An 18,060-nucleotide genomic window follows, 5' to 3' on the forward strand; every position below is an offset into this window, starting at 1 on the left:
GACCCGTATTACAGAGTTCTGATGCACCACCACCAACAGACCCGTATTACAGAGTTCTGATGCTCCACCACCAACAGACCCGTATTACAGAGTTCTGATGCTCCACCACCAACAGACCCGTATTACAGCGTTCTGATGCTCCACCACCAACAGACCCGTATTACAGAGTTCTGATGCTCCACCACCAACAGACCCGTATTACAGAGTTCTGATGCTCCACCACCAACAGACCCGTATTACAGAGTTCTGATGCTCCACCACCAACAGACCAGTATTACAGAGTTCTGATGCTCCACCACCAACAGACCCGTATTACAGAGTTCTGATGCTCCACCACCAACAGACCCATAAAACAGAGTTCTGATGCTCCACCACCAACAGACCCGTATTACAGAGTTCTGATGCTCCACCACCAACAGACCCGTATTACAGAGTTCTGATGCTCCACCACCAACAGATCCCTATTTAAGAGTTCTGATGCTCCACCACCAACAGACCCGTATTACAGAGTTCTGATGCTCCACCACCAACAGACCCGTATTACTGTCAGGGTTCTGCAAGGAACCCAAAGTGACACCAACTGGTAAAGAACAAGTGTATTTGTGATGCAGGTGGTTTGAGGGAAATGGCTGGGCTGGAAGGCGAGCTGGCAGACAGGATGGTATTGGGTTGGCAGGCAGGCTGGAACACAGGTTGGTCCGGAACTCGATAAAGCAGGTTAGAATTAGTAACGGATTTAAATTTAACAGAGCTTAGGGTAGATGTCGCTTCGACAAACCGTGAGGTAGAATTACAATCCGGCAGAGACTGCAGGCAAGACAGGAACTAAATACAGGCTGGGTGATGAGCTGATGGAAACCAGGTGGCTTGATTGAAGCAGCAGGGCAGGTGTGGAGTGGCAGGTAAGCAGATCCAAAGTGACAGTGCAGGGGAAAGGAAAAAGTAACAAACATACAAGAGAAAACACAAAAACTGTCACAAAGCTGGCCTTGTGCCCACCAGATCTGGGCTTCTCTGGGTGAGCCCGGTGGAAGTCCCAAACAATAGTAGGATCCTGGATTAGCCGACGGGGCACCCAGCATCGCTCCTCGGGCCCATAGCCCTCCCAGTCGACCAGGTATTGACTGTCACGGCGGCGACGGTAGAGAGATGCCGAACAGTGAAGGCAGGGAGGTCATCTATGATCCTGGGGGAGGGGGGAACCAGCGGACTGGAGGCAACAGGTTTGACAGCAGACATGTTTAAAACAGGATGGACCCGAAGAGTGCGTGGCATCTTAAGACGTACAGCATTCGGGTTAACAATCTTCAGAAAGGCAAAAGGGCCAATAAATTTTGGGGATAGTTTTTTAGAGTCTTTCTCTAAAGGGAGATCATTGGTAGAAAGCCATACCTTGTCTCCAGGATTATAGCAAGGTGCAGGTGTGCGATGAAGGTTTGTGTGGCGCTTGTAGCGTTCCGAGGCTTGGAGTAATCCTGAGCGTGCACGGTGCCAGGTCTTGTGGCACCGCCGTGCATGGGCTTGGACAGAGGGTACAGAAAGCTCCTTCTCCTGTGAGGGGAATAGGGGCGGCTGATATCCAAAAACACACTGGAATGGTGACATACCTGTGGCCAGTTTGATTTCAGAAGTGCTGGGGACAATTACCATAAACCTGAGTAAGGTTTGAAAAGTGCTGGGTACAAGCTTGGCCCATTACTTTCGAATTGAGGTTTCATGATAAATAATGGGCATTGCATTAGATGATGCGTATTGACGCGATATTGTCCCCATATTAAAAGCTAAAAGCCATCTGCACGGTCTTGTTTAGGCCGTCGGAAACATCCTGGGTTGGGACAAACTTAAGAGTAGGCCCTATTCGTATTTCAAAATCCGCATTTTAGTACAAGACACGATTTTGGTTATTGCACAGCCCTTGACACACCAACAAATCTCAGACAAACCTTGACCAAGCAAGAGCGCATCAGGAGACGTAGCCTGGCTACAAACAGCCCTTCCCCTGACAAAGTTTTCAAACATTGCCAGGCTATGAAACGACGGGCAAGAGTGAACGAGCAGCAACCCCTCTGAAATAAGTTTTCATTCATTGTCTATCTCGCCTGATATGCATCAAACACTGACGAATCTTCACCTGCAACACCAGCGACGTCTTTCATCGCTCGTTACACTGTAACAGACTGCAGACCTCAAGCGCAGTGTGTGGGAGCGGAGCGGATTCAACATAGTTGCTATTCAGCGATGGGGGCTGATCGCAAGTGCATTCATACAAGGAGAGTGAAAGCAGAGCGGATCAAATAGTCTTTGGTTAGGAGAATGCAATGATATAAAAACTTTTTTAAAGTGGTGGGGACAAATCTGCTCGTCAGACAAAGTGCTGGGGACGCGTCCCCACCGTCCCCGGCGGAAATGACGCGCCTGCCTGTGGCAGATGACAGCAAAGTGTTGTGGGCATATTCCACCCAGTGAATAAGGGTAGACCAGGTTGAGGGGTTGGAGGACATCATGCAGCGAAGGGAGGTCTCTAAATCCTGGTTTGCCCTTTCGGCTTGGCCATTTGACTGAGGATGGTATCCAGAGGACAAGCTGACTGTGGCCACAACAGAGGAACAGAAAGCCTTCCAGACAGCGGAGGTGAATTGAGGCCCACGATCTGAAACGATATCAGAAGGCAATCCATACACACAGGACACCTCTCTGACCAATAGATCAGCTGTCTCCTTGGCAGAGGGCAGTTTGGGTAGAGGCAAAAAACGGGTAAATTTACTGAAACGGTCCACAATAGTTAGTACTACTGTTTTACCAGCAGATGCTGGCAGAGCGCTCACAAAATCCAGGGCTATGTGCGACCAGGGACGGCGGGGCACAGGCAGTGGAAGCAACAACCCAACACTAGGTCGAGTGGAAGACTTATTTTGTGCACAGACAGGGCAAGCAGACAAAAGACTTTACATCAACCTCCATAGATGGCCACCAAAAACGTCATCTTAGCAAGGCAAGTGTTCGATTTAACCCCGGATGGCAGGTAAGTTTTGATGAATGGGCCCATTGCAGTACTGAGGACTTAACCGAGTCAGGGACGAACAGACGACCCGGAGGACCGTTACCTGGGTCAGGTTGTGTCTGTTGGGCCTCCTTTACCTCCTCTTCAATCCTCAGGGAAACTGCGGCGACGAAACAGGACTCAGGGGGATGGGTTCTGGGGACTCGATGGGAGCATCCTCCTTCCCAAACATACGGGACAGGGCATCGGGCTTGGTGTTCTTAGAACCAGGCCTGTAGGTCAGAGTAAAATTAAATCGTCCAAAAAAATAGAGCCCACTGGGCTTGACGAGCATTGAGCCTCTTTGCAGACTGTATGTACACCAGGTTCTTGTGGTCCGTCTACAAGACAAAAGGCTGCTCAGATCCCTCTAGCCAGTGCCGCCACTCTTCAAGAGCCAGTTTCACTGCCAATAGCTCACGGTTGCCCACATCGTAGTTTCTCTGCAGGAGATAAACGGTGAGACAAAAAGGCGCAGGGATGAAGCTTACCATCCTTGGTGGAGTGTTGAGAGAGGATTTCCCCCACCCCAATGTCTGAAGCATCCACCTCAACAGTAAACTGCTTGCCCCGGTCTGGCTGGATGAGTACGGGTGCGGAGGTAAAATAATCCTTCAGCTTGACGAAAGCTGACTCGGCAGCTGATGTCCACTGGAAAGGTTAGAGGTCGAGGTTAGTGCAGTAAGTGGGGCAGCCACACGACTATAGTCTTGGATTTTTATTTAACCCTTCTTTAAGGATGAATCTTCAATTAAAAAAAAAAAAAATAAATAGTCAAATCCAAGGAACCTCTCCAATGCCTTACGATTGCTAGGGCTGGGCCAATCAAGCACTGCCTTTACCTTGGCTGGGTCCATCCTCATCTGCCCTTCAGTGATGATGAAACCCAGGAATGAAGTTGATGAGGCATGAAACTCGCATTTCTCTGCTTTCACAAAGAGTCGATTCTCCAACAGTCTTTGTAGAACCTGGCGGACGTGCTGGACACATTCAGACAAATCTCTAGAGAAAATGAGAATATCATCCGGGTATACAAAGACAAAATGGTGCAACATGTCCCTGAGGACATCATTTACGAGAGCCTGAAAGACGGCCGGGGCGTTGGTAAGTCCAAACGGCATAACAAGATATTCAAAATGACCCAGAGAAGTGTTAAAGGCCGTCTTCCATTCGTCTCCGTCCCGTATCCTGACCAGGTGGTATGCATTGCGGAGGTCGAGTTTTGTGAACACCGTCGCCCCCTGGAGAGAGTCAAAGGCAGAATTCATCAAGGGCAATGGGTACTTATTCTTAATGGTGATATTGTTTAACGGGCAAAAATCAATACATAGTCGGAGTGACCCATCTTTTTTGCCAACAAAGAAAAACCCCGCTCCTAGGGGTTATGAGGAGGGACGAATGATGCCAGCAGCCAGGGAGTCCTTAATATATCTCTCCATGGCCTCCTGCTCAGGCTTGGAGAGGCTGTAAAGGCAGCTGCTGGGAAGGGGAGCACCAGGCAGGAGATCTATTCCACAATCATAGGGACGGTGAGGGGGTAGAGAAAGAGCACGTTCCTTGCTGAATACCATTTTGAGGTCATGGTAGTCGGGTGGAATGGAGAATAGATCAGAGACTTCAGGCAGGGATTCAGGACAGGGCACAGAAAAAGGTGGGGCTGACTCCAAACAACTAGCATGGCAATGAAGGCTCCAACTGATGATCTCTCCTGTCCTCCAATCAATTTGGGGATTATGTTGTGCTAGCCAGGGGAGGCCGAGGACTACAGGAACGGAAGGTTAATTAATTAGAGTTAATTAGGTGAAAACTGATCTCCTCCTGATGTTTACCAGACAATAGTAATCGCACAGACACAGTCCTTTGAGTAATGTTGGCTAAGAGTCTACCATCTAATGCACTAGCTTCAAGTGGCTTATCTAAAGATATGGCAGATGTAACTGCTTAGCAACGGTAGGATCAAGGAAATTCTCATCTGCACCGGAATCAATAAGAGCAAAGCAATCAATAGACTGACCTTTCCATGACAATGTTGCTTGCACTTGTGCTCGGGGAGAGAGGGGAAGGGTGGTGTGACTCGACAGGATTCTCTCTACTGACAAGCCTGGTTGTTTTTTGAAGAGCGATTAGGACAGGAGGCCAGGAAATGCCCAGGTTTCCTACAATACAAGCAACTGTTACTTTTAATGCGGCGCTGACGCTCCTCTGGCTCCAGGTGGAAACGTCCCAGTTGCATTGGCTCAGGTGAGAGGTCCCTCTTAAGCAGACCAGGAACTGTTCCTCCTTCACTTTGGTGTCTACGGGATCCTGATGCAGATAGGGGTTGCCATGGAGAGGCAGTGGGTGGGCGCTGCTGCTTTTCTCTTCTCCGCTCTCGCAATCGATTATCAATGCGGATAGCCAGGGACACTAGACCCTCAAAATCAGAAGGCTCCTGGTAAGATACAAGTTCATTTTTAATCAAATCATTTAATCCGTGACAGAAAACAGCTTGAAGGGATTCATTATTCCAGCCACTCTCAAGGGACAGGGTACGAAACTCCACTGAAAATTCAGCAATACTACGCATACCTTGGCGTAAGGAGAGTAACCTTTTGGAGGCATCTGGGCCACGAACCGGGTGGTCGAAAACCCTCCTCATCTCAGCAGAAAAGGCAGCGTAGGAAGCGATGATTGGAGACCTTTTCTCCCACATTGCTGCAGCCCAGGCCAAGGCATCTCCACGCAGAAGCCCCATTAGGTAAGCAATTCTTGACTGCTCCGTGGAATAAGACTGGGGCTGTTGACTGAACACCAGATCACATTGCAACAGAAAGGAACGACATAATCCAAAGTCACCTTCATAGCGATCTGGAGGAGGAAGCCATGGCTCCTTAAAGGGAACTGAAGGGGGCGCTGGTGGAGCTGGAACTGGTGGCTGAGCTGGAACTGGTGGCTGAGCTGGAACTGGTGGCTGAGCTGGAACTGGTGGCTGAGCTGGAACTGGTGGCTGAGCTACGGGCCCCGAGAGCTGATTCACCTGGTCCCGAATATCTGTCTCCCTGGTGGTGAGATCACGAAGGGCGTCCATTACCTGCATTAGCACCTGATTGTGCTCTCCAAGCAGTTTGCCATGATGGGAGACGGCCTGGCAGACGGAGTCAGCGTCGGTTGGGTCCTGCATGGCCGGATCGTGCTGTCAGGCTTCTGCAAGGAACCCAAAGTGACACCAACTGGTAAAGAACAAGTTTATTGGTGATGCAGGTGGTTTCAGGGAAAGGGCTGGGCTCCCAGGGGAGCTGGCAGACAGGATGGTATTGGGTTGGCAGGCAGGCTGGAACACAGGTTTGTCCGGAACTGGATAAAGCAGGTTAGAATTAGTAACTGATTTGAATTAAACAGAGCTTATGTTAGATGTCGCTTTGACAAACCGTGAGATAGAATGACGATCCGGCAGAGACTGAAGGCAAGAAAGGAACTAAATACAGGCTGGGTGATGAGCTGATGGAAAGCAGGTGGCTTGATTGAAGCCGCAGGGCAGGTGTGGAGTGGCAGGTAAGCAGATCCAAAGTGACAGTGCAGGGGAAAGGAAAAAGTAACAAACATACAAGAGACAAAACACAAAAACTGTCACGAAGCTGGCCTTGTGACAATTACAGAGTTCTGATGCTCCACCACCAACAGACCCATATTACAGAGTTCTGATGCACCACCACCAACAGACCCGTATTACAGAGTTCTGATGCTCCACCACCAACAGACCCGTATTACAGAGTTCTGATGCTCCACCACCAACAGACCTGTATTACAAAGTTCTGATGTCAGGTTCATGCTTCAGAATGTAGATCAGGAGTTTCTAACTGAAAAACAGAAACATTTTCAGCTTTTATGCAGGAAGAAGCTCACTTTCCTGCTGAAGATCTGAATGTCTAAAACAGACTTTCTGGATGAAATCAAACCATCTGATCAGCTGGTCACAGACTCATGAACATGCTGCCTGACGTGAGAAAAAATGAATCAGAAGCAGCTGGAATCTGATGTTGGACAGTTTGTTTGCTGAACAGTCTGTTGGTGGCCCCATGGAGCTGAATTAGGAGTGATTAAGAGCTGCTTTGACCCATTAACTTGCTCTGTGTGTGCATATCAACACAAACAGACACATTAACCAAGTCACTGAATACTTAGTTATTCATGTTATTATGTTAACCGTATTTTATTCTGGTCGGATCATGTGAGTCTCTGAGAGAACTTTCTGGGAATACTTTAAAAAGCCTTCTTCATGTTCTAATTAAAGGTTAATGAACCATTTTGCTGAATATTTCATCACATTTGTTCGGTTTAGACATATTTTCTCTCAATGTTTCTCTTAGAATTTTTACATTTGACATTTTTTTATATTAAATGAGTATTTTCTCCTATTAAAGGCACAGATGGTTCACCTCACATTTATCCAAATCAAATATTAATTCAGTTATATCATAATTCCAACAGCGTTGAAGCTGCTGACGTCTCAGGTAAACTGATCAAGAGGCTCAGTGATGAAGGGCAGCAGGTGGCTGACAGATAAAAACCCAATAAGAACCTTTACTTTTCCGTGACCGCAGGTTTAATCCGGATGCTTAAGATTTACCTGAGCGGGTCATCCTCCCCAATCCTCCAAATCCTGAAAACATCGTCACAGAATCAGATTACAGACATAATGACTCCACAGCTCAGACTCAGGGGTCCGTCAGAGGATCAATCTCTGCCTTTTCACAGCTGAAACGTGAAGCAGGAGTGTTTGGAAGTGGGACTCATGTTGGTGTTTGGGCTGATTTTCATCTGCTGAGGACAAACTGAAACTCTGGAGCAGCTTTGACAGACCTAATCGATGGTGGTGATTGATTGTTGCCCTTCAGAGCGGGGGCTGTATCATAACCAGGCTGTGAGCAGGATAAGCATGGGTATGATACGACCTCAGTTTGGAGGGGCTTCTCTTCAGCCTGAAGCTAACGGTAGAGCAGAAGCTTTGCTTTGATTTTTGGAGGAAACTTTCTGTCTTCTGTTAGATTTTAGTGAACCCAGTGTTTGTGTTTGGTTTGGTCTGAGTTTGATTGTGTTTATGTAAATGTTCACATTGAATAAAGCTGAATCTAATCAACTTGTTTCGTCTGTGAAGTGAATCTGACTCTGACTTGAATTAACTTTAAATACTTTCTCATGAAATAACATTTATCTCCCGATTTAAACGCTGGAAATCGTTCAGCCATCGGTGTCACGTAGCTGTTTGAAACTGTCGTCTTTAGAGAGAAATGATTCAAAGGATTTGTTGATAATAACTTCCAGAGGAGGAAACAGAAACACTGAGTTGTGTTCAGGTGTTTTATTAAAAGCAGATTTACATCAGAAGTCGTCTCAGGAAACCTTACAGAGAAAGAAAACTCATTCAATCAAATTAATGTCAGTTTTTATTTAAAAACATCACCAGCTGAGGACACCAATAGATTGAATCTGATCCTCAGTTCCATTCTGAGCTGCTCAGACTGAGCAAACAGCCGAGCTGAGATGTGATGACACCAGAACCAGCAGAACCAGCAGAACCTACGGTATGTCCGCACATGGAGAGTTCAGAGAGTTTGGATCTTTGTCAGTAACTCTGTATTTGAGCCATGAGTTTGGGAGACCTGTGCAACACCCACATCATCAAAAACTGTTCTTTAACAACTGTTTTGTAGGTTTGACACGTGTTTTATGCCCCCTGGTGGATAAACCGGTGTTCTGCAGTTAAAAGCAGAACTAGGAAGTCATTTCCAAAATGTCCGCCTCTGGGAAAGTCTATCATTTAAGTTGTTATTGGTATTTCAAAATGAATATTTTTTTTTACTGAAACAACATATAATGACTTTATATTTATTTGTTAAAATATTAGTGAAATGATCTAGAAAATGTGTCAGATAGGATTCAGCAGGTAAAGATGGTGATTTGTCCCAATCACACGATACCAAAAACAAATATTTCATTTAAAAAATCTAAACCAATTAAAGATTAAAATATTGAAATATTTCGAATATTCTTTTATATTAAACCAAGATTATGATGTTCATAATATTAATTAGTCGTTATTAGTTTTTACAAGCACAAATTAACAGAAATTTATATCTAATTATTCTAAAAGTACAAAAATATTTGTTTTTGCACATATTTTCAGATGTCAGAACAATACATTTTTCAAGACGTCATCAGAATGATTGTGGATGATTATTCAAGTGACATTAAGCAACAAGGGGGAAATGAGAATGATGATGAGGAGTGGACAGAAATCTCAGATTAAAGTGATTAGGAAGATTTGTAAGATACCGACAAGACTGTTGCTCATCACTATCACACGAATATGTGGACGAGCCCAGAAGAGGAAGGCCCAACAGGACAGGACACAGCAACATTCTGACAGTGAAAGGAAAAGGAAATGAATATTGGAGGAAAAAATATGAAAAATCTGCTGAATTCGTTGGATGTGTTGAGGAATACTTCAAATAATACAGATATGGTGTCTGAACAGGGACATAAACTGTTTTAATTTGACCTAAAAATGTCATGAAAGGTTCCAGGAAGAAAACAAAAAAACATGAAATAAATAATAGTAAGTTTATAAGTAGACAGTTTCTCCCTGAAGCGCTCAGGTCCAAAGATAACGACTTCAGTTTGTCTGAGTTTAGAAGCAGACAGTTCTGAGTTATCCAGGTCTTTATGTCTTTCAGACATGTTGTAGTCTGACCAACCTATTGGGTTCATCTGGGTTATAAAACAGATTACAGGACAGGTCACTTTGCTGCTTTTATCCACGTTTCTTTCTTCTATCATATTTGTTTGTGAACTGTTTTTTATGAGTCATTTTTTTTCTTGGAAATGATCAACAAATAACCATTTATTTCTGTTTTTACTCTGAATAATCTGATTTTAATCGTTTAAATAGTGCTCCAAAGGTGAGCTGTGTGGGAGCTTAACATTTCTGTGAACATGAACTGTGACAGAGTCGCTTTAACAGGATGTGACCTGCACTTACTCTGTTTTATTCACGGCTGAACGCTGGAAACTGCTCAGAGCCACCAGCAGGGAGCACTTCCTTTAGTTTACACTTTGATAGGAAACGTTTTGTTCTTTTCTGTTGTCTCATTTTCATTAAGTAAGACTTCGAATAATTACAGGTTCTCTGTGTGTCCTCCACCATTGTCGGATTCATTTAGAGATTTCTCTCTCTTTATAGAGTTCGGTGTGAATATCCATGACGGTAGGGCGGAACAAACATTCCGGCCCGTGTTTCCTGTCGGAGCGTTATTGAGGTTGCATGCAGGAAACCTGTGCGAGATGGCGGTCGACTCTCGGACCGTTTAGGACTCTTTCAGCTCCACTTCGCTGTGACCCGTCTGCCTTACCGGATCCTGCTTCTGACCCGTGATGGAGGGGGGTAAACCGAGCCTGGCGCTGGTCTACCAGGCGGTCCAGGCCCTGTACCACGACCCGGACCCGGCCGGGAAGGAGCGAGCCTCGCTGTGGCTCGGAGAGCTCCAGAGATCGGTGAGAAAATGGGAGCCGCCGGCGGACCGGACCGAGAGTCCGGTGTGGTTTGATGTGGTGTGTATGGACCGGATTTCAGAGTTCCACCTAAGGGGCAAACGGACAGGTGGCGTAAAGTGCGCAGACTCAGAGGAGCCGCTGGTTCCTGTTAGCATCACAGCTAAGCTAATAAAATGAATGGATCCAAACAGGAACCGCAGATGCGCGTGGGGCTGATGGTTGATACATATAACCAATTAAAGACAGTCTGTCTGGTTTAACTAAAGTCCATTCCACTATTTTGAGGCTAATACCTTATTTAAGGTGGAAATATTGTGTTAATTTCAGCGGGCCCGGTTCTGTTAGCATGGCTAATGTAGCCGCCTGCTTTAATGCTGACAGCTCTGAACCAAACTCCGGAAAAACTCCCGAAAAAGTCCTCTGATAGAAACTACAGATGGTCAGGGAGAGTATGTGTTCCCCAGAACATTTAACTTGGGTTATTTTTCACAGTGACGTCACACAGGTGTTCACACTGTTGTGGTAGCTGGTGTGACGTCATGCTGTGGCAGGAGGGCGGGTCTGTGGTTCTGAGGCGTCAGTCAGAACCTCTGGTGTCAGCACGGACCACCATGGTCCACCCGGTGGGACCGGTCCAGAGTCCCCGTGGAACCGGTCCAGAGTCCCCGTGGAACCAGAGTCCCGGTGGAACCGGTCCAGAGTCCCCGTGTGACCGGTCCAGAGTCCCTGTGGAACTGGTCCAGAGTCCCCGTGTGACCGGTCCAGAGTCCCCGTGGAACCAGAGTCCCGGTGGAACTGGTCCAGAGTCCCCGTGGAACCAGAGTCCCCGTGTGACCGGTCCAGAGTCCCCGTGGAACTGGTCCAGAGTCCCCGTGTGACCGGTCCAGAGTCCCCGTGGGACCGGTCCAGAGTCCCCGTGGGACCAGAGTCCCGGTGGAACCGGTCCAGAGTCCCCGTGGGACCGGTCCAGAGGGAGTTAGGGTGAGTTAGGGTGAGTTAGGGTGAGTTCTCTGAAGAGAGGAGTATTTGCTCTGACAGCATCTGGGAGCTGGTTCCACCATCATGGAACCACCAATGAGAACAGTCTGGCCTGAGACTGCCTTGTTTAGAGGGAAGGAACCAGACCAGGTTCCTGGGACCAACACAGCCTTCATGACCGGCTGCTGCAGACCCAGGTCTCTGGAGGCAGCTTCAGGGACTGGGTCTGATTCAGGCAGCCGGGGGGCAGCCATGGAGGGAGGGACCTGTAACCTCTTTGGGTTCTGGGACAGCAGATGCTCTGCCAGGTTCTGGCCCATCTGAGGGGGTTCTGTAGCAGGAGCTGGTGTCAGACTGAGACTTTCAGAGCTGTTGCAGCCTCATTCAGAGTCTGAAGGACCAGAGGCTGTACATGGAGCAGGACCAGTGGGTTCTGAAGGCCACTTCAGGTCCAGCTCAGTCAACTCAACATCGTTCACTTCTTACAAGGTGCTATCGCCATGGTAACTGATCAGGAGCCGGTTGGCTTTTCTTTTTGAGTTTGTCCTCAGATGGAAACGTTTCTGTGGCCTAAAATTCTAAAAGTTGTTCCTGCTGACTTTGTTCGGCTTGGGGTTTGGAACACGTTTGTTTTTTAGAATAATCTCTGACCGGTTAAGTTAGGTGAGGACTGAGAGGACTTTCTTCTTCTTAAAACAGTTCTTACAGTCAGCAACATCTAAAAACCCCTTTGATGAAATGGTCAGACGCAGCAATGACCTCAGACTGTCCCATTGAGCCCTCTGACAGGACCTTTGTTCATGATGGGTCCAAATCACATCCGATTTCACCTACTCTGATCCAGAACCAGAACTCCTGGGCTGACTAACAGAGCGGATTTGGTTAACCTAAAGATAACCGGGAAAACCTGCTGTGATCCTTTTGATGAGGCAGTGATGACATCACTTCCTGTCTCTCCCACAGATGTATGCGTGGGAGATCTCCGACCAGCTGCTGCAGCTCAAACAGGACGTGGAGTCCTGTTACTTTGCTGCTCAGACCATGAAGATGAAGATCCAGACATCCTTCTTCGAGCTTCCTCCTGAGACCCACAATGCACTGCGGGACTCCCTGCTGACCCACATCCAGAACCTCAAAGACCTGTCGCCCATCATCGTCACACAGGTGAGTCGGCAAGGGTAACAGCCGCTGATCAGGCCTGGAAACACTTCTGTTCTCCTCCAGGGGAGAATGTTAGAGCCTGCCAGTCTGATAGATAGTTAGTTAGTTATTTAGTCAGACAATTAGTTAGTTAGTTAGTTAGTTAGTCAGTTAGATAGCTAGTTAGTTAGTTAGTTAGTTTGGCAGACAATTAGTTAGTTAGCTAGTTAGACAGTTAGTTAGCCAGACAATTAATTAGTTAGTTAGTTAGTCAGACAGTTAGCTGATTAATCAGACAGTTAGTAAGTTGGTTAGTCAGTCAGACAGTTAGTCAGACAGACAGTTAGATAGTTAGACAGTTAGCTAGTTCGTTAGTCAGACAGTTAGTTAGTTCGTCAGACAGTTGGTCAGTCAGTTAGTTAGTTAGTCAGACAGTTAGTAAGTTAGTTAGTCAGACAGTTAGATAGTCAGACGTTAGTTAGTTAGTTAGTTAGTTAGTTAGTTAGTTAGTTAGTCGGACAGTTAGTTAGTCAGACAGACAGTTAGTCGGACAGTTAGTTAGTTAGTTATACAGTTAGTCAGACAGGTAGTTACTCATACAGTTGGTTAGTTTCTCAGACTCATCCTAACCGCAGTTACAGCTCATACTGGTTAGTGATCGTTAGTGAACATTCCTGATCAGTGGGTCAGGGTCAGAAGGATCAGAACATTTCGGATCGGTCTGTCTGAGAGCAGGAAGCCTCCATCTATCACATCACTTATCAACTGGAAGTTTTCTGACACCAGCTTCTGGTATTTAACCCAACTGGGAATTCAGGAAGTTTGAAAACCAGTTTCAAAAGAGGAAATAGTTTCTGTAAGATGCCTGAAACATTCATTCAGTTGAACTTTCTTTAACCTCTTTTCTTCTCAGCTGGCTCTGGCGATAGCTGACCTCGCTCTTCAGATGGCTTCGTGGAAAGGATGCGTTCACACGCTCATAGAAAAGTGGGTATTCTCCCCATCATCTGACCCTGTATGTTTGAGTTGAAAACCAGAATCTGCCTGATAACTCAGCTGGTGTCTCTGTGTCTCCTCCCCCTCAGGTACAACAATGACATCAGCTCAATGCCCTTCCTCATAGAGATTCTGACAGTTCTTCCCGAGGAGGTCCACAGCCGGTCTTTACGGATCGGTGCCAATCGCAGGACAGAAATCATCGAGGATCTGGCGTATTACTCGAGCACCGTGGTCACTCTGCTGGTTAGACCAACCTTAGTGTGTTTCTGTGCTCTGGTTCTGGTCCAGACTCTGTTGGCTTTGGGGCTGTTTGATGAAACCCTTCAGATCTTGAGGACTATGACGTTTTTTTTTCTCAGGAAGATTGTTTGTTTTCTGTCTCCGTAGACGACCTGCGTGGAGAAGACGGGCAGCGATGAGAAGATGCTCATCAAGGTGTTTCGGTGTCTGGGAAGCTGGTTCAACCTGGGAGTCCTGGACTGCAACTTCATGGCCAGTAACCAGCTGCTCATGGTTCTGTTTCAAGTTCTGGTGAGGTTCACAGTCTAATGTTGGGTAGCTACGGGGTGAGAGGCGCCTGCTTTTCATGGTCTGTGTCTCTTCAGCAGAGGGACGAAACCCCGACCAACCTGCACGAAGCAGCGTCGGACTGCGTCTGCTCGGCTCTCTACGCCATAGAAAACGTGGACACCAACATGCCGTTGGCTCTGCAGCTCTTCCAGGGGGTCCTGACCCTGGAGACGGCCTATCACATGGCTGTGGCCCGAGAAGACCTGGACAAGTGAGAACACGACACATGGCTTTGATGGCTGAGTCGCTGCTCACGCTCAGTCAGGCTTACGGGTGCCATTTGTCCACAGGGTGCTGAACTACTGCAGGATCTTCACTGAACTCTGTGAGACCTTTTTAGAGACCACGGTCCGGAGTCCGGGTCAGGGAATGGGAGACCTGAGGACGCTGGAGCTGCTGCTGATCTGTGCAGGACACCCACAGTACGAGGTACCAGAACAACCACAACACCCCCCTCCACCTTTAGAAAGGCTTCAGATGCTGCATCAGACCAGTCAAAAGCTTCTCCTCTATAACTTTTAAATGGATGTATTTGTGATGATGCGAGCCTGTGCCCAACCGTACACTTTAGTCCCAGAAGGTGCCTGGTGCTCCTGCTCTGAGGTAATGAGATCCTACGATCGTCCTCAGTTCCTCCAGAAGTTTCTGAGTCCACTGCAGTCCCAGTTTTGCTGTCCAGTGGTCAGAAAGCTCTGTTTCTGGAGCTCTGTTTGGGATTCTGGTCTCTGTTCAGATGTAGTTTGTCTGGATGATCATTCTGCTCTCTGTGGTCCAGGTTGTGGAGATTTCCTTTAACTTCTGGTATCGTCTTGGAGAACATCTGTATAAGATCAACGACGCGGCTCTTCATACCATCTTCAGACCTTACATCCAGAGACTCCTGCACTGTTTGGCGCGACACTGCCAGCTCGATCCAGACCACGTAAGAGTTCTGATCCAGTCTCCACAGAAGCTCCTCTGACCGGCTGGTCTCATGTCTCCCCCATGTTTGTCCACCTCCTCGGTAAATATGATTCGGGTTATTCAGTCATGTTGCTTTGACCCGACAGGAGGGAATCCCAGAGGACACTGATGACTTTGGGGAGTTCAGGATGAGAGTCTCAGATCTGGTTAAAGATGTCATTTTTCTTGTTGGATCCATGGAGTGCTTCTCTCAGGTATTTTGAACTACTTATCCGTTTCACATGAGTGTGTTCACCTTCATTTAGTGTGAATTTAATTTTCCTTCTGTCCTCAGTTGTATTCTACATTAAAAGATGGCAATCCTCCCTGGGAGGTGACGGAGGCTGTTCTCTTCATCATGGCTTCCATTGCAAAAAGTGTTGATCCGTGAGTATCTGCAGAGGCCCGGAGACGCTTTGACAAAGGTGCCAGCTGTTCCCTGCCCTGCTTTGTTGTGGTTGTGTAAGCAGAGTTATCCTCCATGTTTCAGTGAGAACAACCCAACGCTGTCAGAGGTATTGCAGCAGGTGGTCTTACTTCCAGAAAGCGTCCACATGGCAGTCCGGTACACAAGCATCGAGCTGGTTGGAGAGATGAGCGAGGTGGTGGACAGAAACCCGAGGTTCCTGGGTACGATGCCAGAGGGTTCACTCCTGTTGTCTCAGATTAGTACGCCATTCTCCTGGAGTGATCTGAGATGTTCACTTCCTGTTGAAAGTCCTCCTGTTAGCTCTGAAGTTAAAATTTTTGTGTGCTTCTCCTGGCTCAGACCCAGTGTTGAACTACCTGATGAAAGGCCTGAGAGAGAAACCGCTGGCGTCTGCAGCGGCGAAGGCCATCCACAACATCTGCTCAGTGTGCAGGGATCACATGGCTCAACATTTCCAGGGGCTGCTAGACATCGCTCGGGCTCTGGACTCCTTTGCTCTGTCCACTGAGGCTGCTGTCGGACTGCTCAAAGGTACCTGCATTACACCTGAAACAGGGTCATACAGGTAACTGATTGGTTGGCTTTGAGCTTTAAAACTGCTCAGTAGGGCTGCACAATATATCGAAAATGTATCGTTATCGCGATACCACGGCTTGCAATACACGTATCGCAAAAGGAAAAATTTTATCGCAAATTATTTATTTATTTTTTTTTTTTTTCCCTTGTCCTGTCCAGCATTATGGCAGCAGAATTGTAATCTGGGGAGCAGGTCGTTTAGGCCATTGGCGTTTAGGCCGCAGTCGTTTAGGCCAGGCTACCTGAGCAGCTGAAATCTTTATTATTGTACATTCGTTATTATTTGAAGTGGGCGTTTTATTTTGAAGACGGTTTGTGCAGTTCCTCTTCCTTTCTTCACGTTCACCACTCGACATGTTTACACCGGTGCGGCAGTCACTGACGATGTAAGTTATGTTCATACTGATGTGAAATGAATGTGTACATGTTACTTACCTTTCTGATAGTGTTTTCTTGCTCCTGGTGTGTATTTGCACTCTTTAAAATGTCCGTTTCTGCTCGTTAGCATGATCGCGATTTAGCATTGTTAAGCTAACCGAATTTGTATTATACAGCATTATTGTCCAATGAATGTGGCAATGCGGATGATTATTTCCACAATTTTATGAATTTATAAATCACCATTTATTAAATAAAAAAAACGTTTCCACACTAAAGTTGGTTATTAAATAATTTACCATAGTTATGTAGGCTACCCAGACAGACCAGCAGAGCTGACTTGTATCTTATAATAACGAATGTACAGTAATAAAGATTCCAGCTGCTCAGGTAGCCTGGCCTAAACGACTGCAGGGGGGGCTAAACGACTGCGGCCTAAATGCCAATGGCCTAAACGACCTGTATCCGTAATCTGAATACCGTTTATGCTAAACAAATTTGCTATGCCAAGGGAAGATTTATGAATGTAAATTCACTAGCCATTTTGGTCTTTTCCCCATGTAATCATTTAAGCACTTTTAAGTCCCTCCCGACCTCATTTTGTGAACTCCTCCGTGATTCACCTAATTTGCTGTTATTAAAAAGGTTGACATTTTAAGTTTATGCTGTATATCAGCCATGTTTTTTCCTAATAAAAAAATGTTGGAAATAAAACATTGCTCTCAGTTGTTTTATACATGATAAAATGCAGAATGGCAAGTAGAGAGGGAAAAATATATGTATATATTAAATATCGCAAGTAATATCGATATCGCGGTATCCAGTCATGTTATCGTGTATCGCATATTTTTCTAATATCGTGCAGCCCTACTGCTCAGTCAAAACTCAAGTTTTACCCCAAAGCTGTCATAATAAACCAGAAAACAGACGACCGTTGAAAAGGTCTGTGGGGGATGATCCCAGAAGGGTTAAAGGGAGAGGGCGGCGTGGCTGTTGGTGTTGGTGCTGAGATGGTTAAAGGTTGTAGTTATTAAGTGGTGGTTCTGGATCAGCAGAACTGTTCAGAACAGTTTGAGTGTTGATTAGAATAGGCTCGATGGAAGAAAACGAACAACTGAATAAGAGTTTTTGATGAATGGAAGAAGGATGCTAATTATTTCGTAAAACCAAAACAAACCGGTGTGGATGAGTTCTGGGACGTGAAGGTCAAAATTCACATTCTGATTTGTTGTCTGAATGGAATGGATCAATAAACTGACCAACTAAAAGACCTCTGATCTATAGAACCTGCGAGTTGAAATGTTTTGTAAGTGTGATGAGGATTAAATACCGCAGTGTTGCATAAACCTTCAGAAAAAGAAGAAAGGATGTGACACCAGCAGGACAACTTTGTAATGCTTAAAACTATCATTTAATTTGGAATAAGTCCAACCATTATGGGTCTGTTGTTAAACAAATGTGGCATGAAGTAGTTCCC

The 18,060-nt window shown here is 46.4% G+C and overlaps 1 protein-coding gene across 1 annotated transcript in view; it reads left to right on the forward strand.

The window, feature by feature from the left end:
• Positions 1–10,181: 10,181 nt before the first annotated feature.
• The window catches only part of LOC142385680 (transportin-3), a 29,337-nt gene continuing 21,458 nt past the window's right edge, over positions 10,182–18,060 (forward strand). The window contains exons 1-12 of the mRNA XM_075472405.1: positions 10,182–10,570; positions 12,512–12,712; positions 13,602–13,675; positions 13,774–13,930; positions 14,075–14,218; positions 14,293–14,468; positions 14,548–14,686; positions 15,033–15,179; positions 15,307–15,414; positions 15,495–15,586; positions 15,690–15,829; positions 15,969–16,160. Coding sequence (XP_075328520.1) covers positions 10,451–10,570; positions 12,512–12,712; positions 13,602–13,675; positions 13,774–13,930; positions 14,075–14,218; positions 14,293–14,468; positions 14,548–14,686; positions 15,033–15,179; positions 15,307–15,414; positions 15,495–15,586; positions 15,690–15,829; positions 15,969–16,160 — 1,690 coding nt within the window. The 5' untranslated portion in view covers positions 10,182–10,450. The remainder of the gene's footprint in view (positions 10,571–12,511; positions 12,713–13,601; positions 13,676–13,773; positions 13,931–14,074; positions 14,219–14,292; positions 14,469–14,547; positions 14,687–15,032; positions 15,180–15,306; positions 15,415–15,494; positions 15,587–15,689; positions 15,830–15,968; positions 16,161–18,060) is intronic.

Source organism: Odontesthes bonariensis, chromosome 8 (assembly GCF_027942865.1).
Source record: "Odontesthes bonariensis isolate fOdoBon6 chromosome 8, fOdoBon6.hap1, whole genome shotgun sequence".
Classification (NCBI taxonomy): Eukaryota; Metazoa; Chordata; class Actinopteri; order Atheriniformes; family Atherinopsidae; genus Odontesthes; species Odontesthes bonariensis.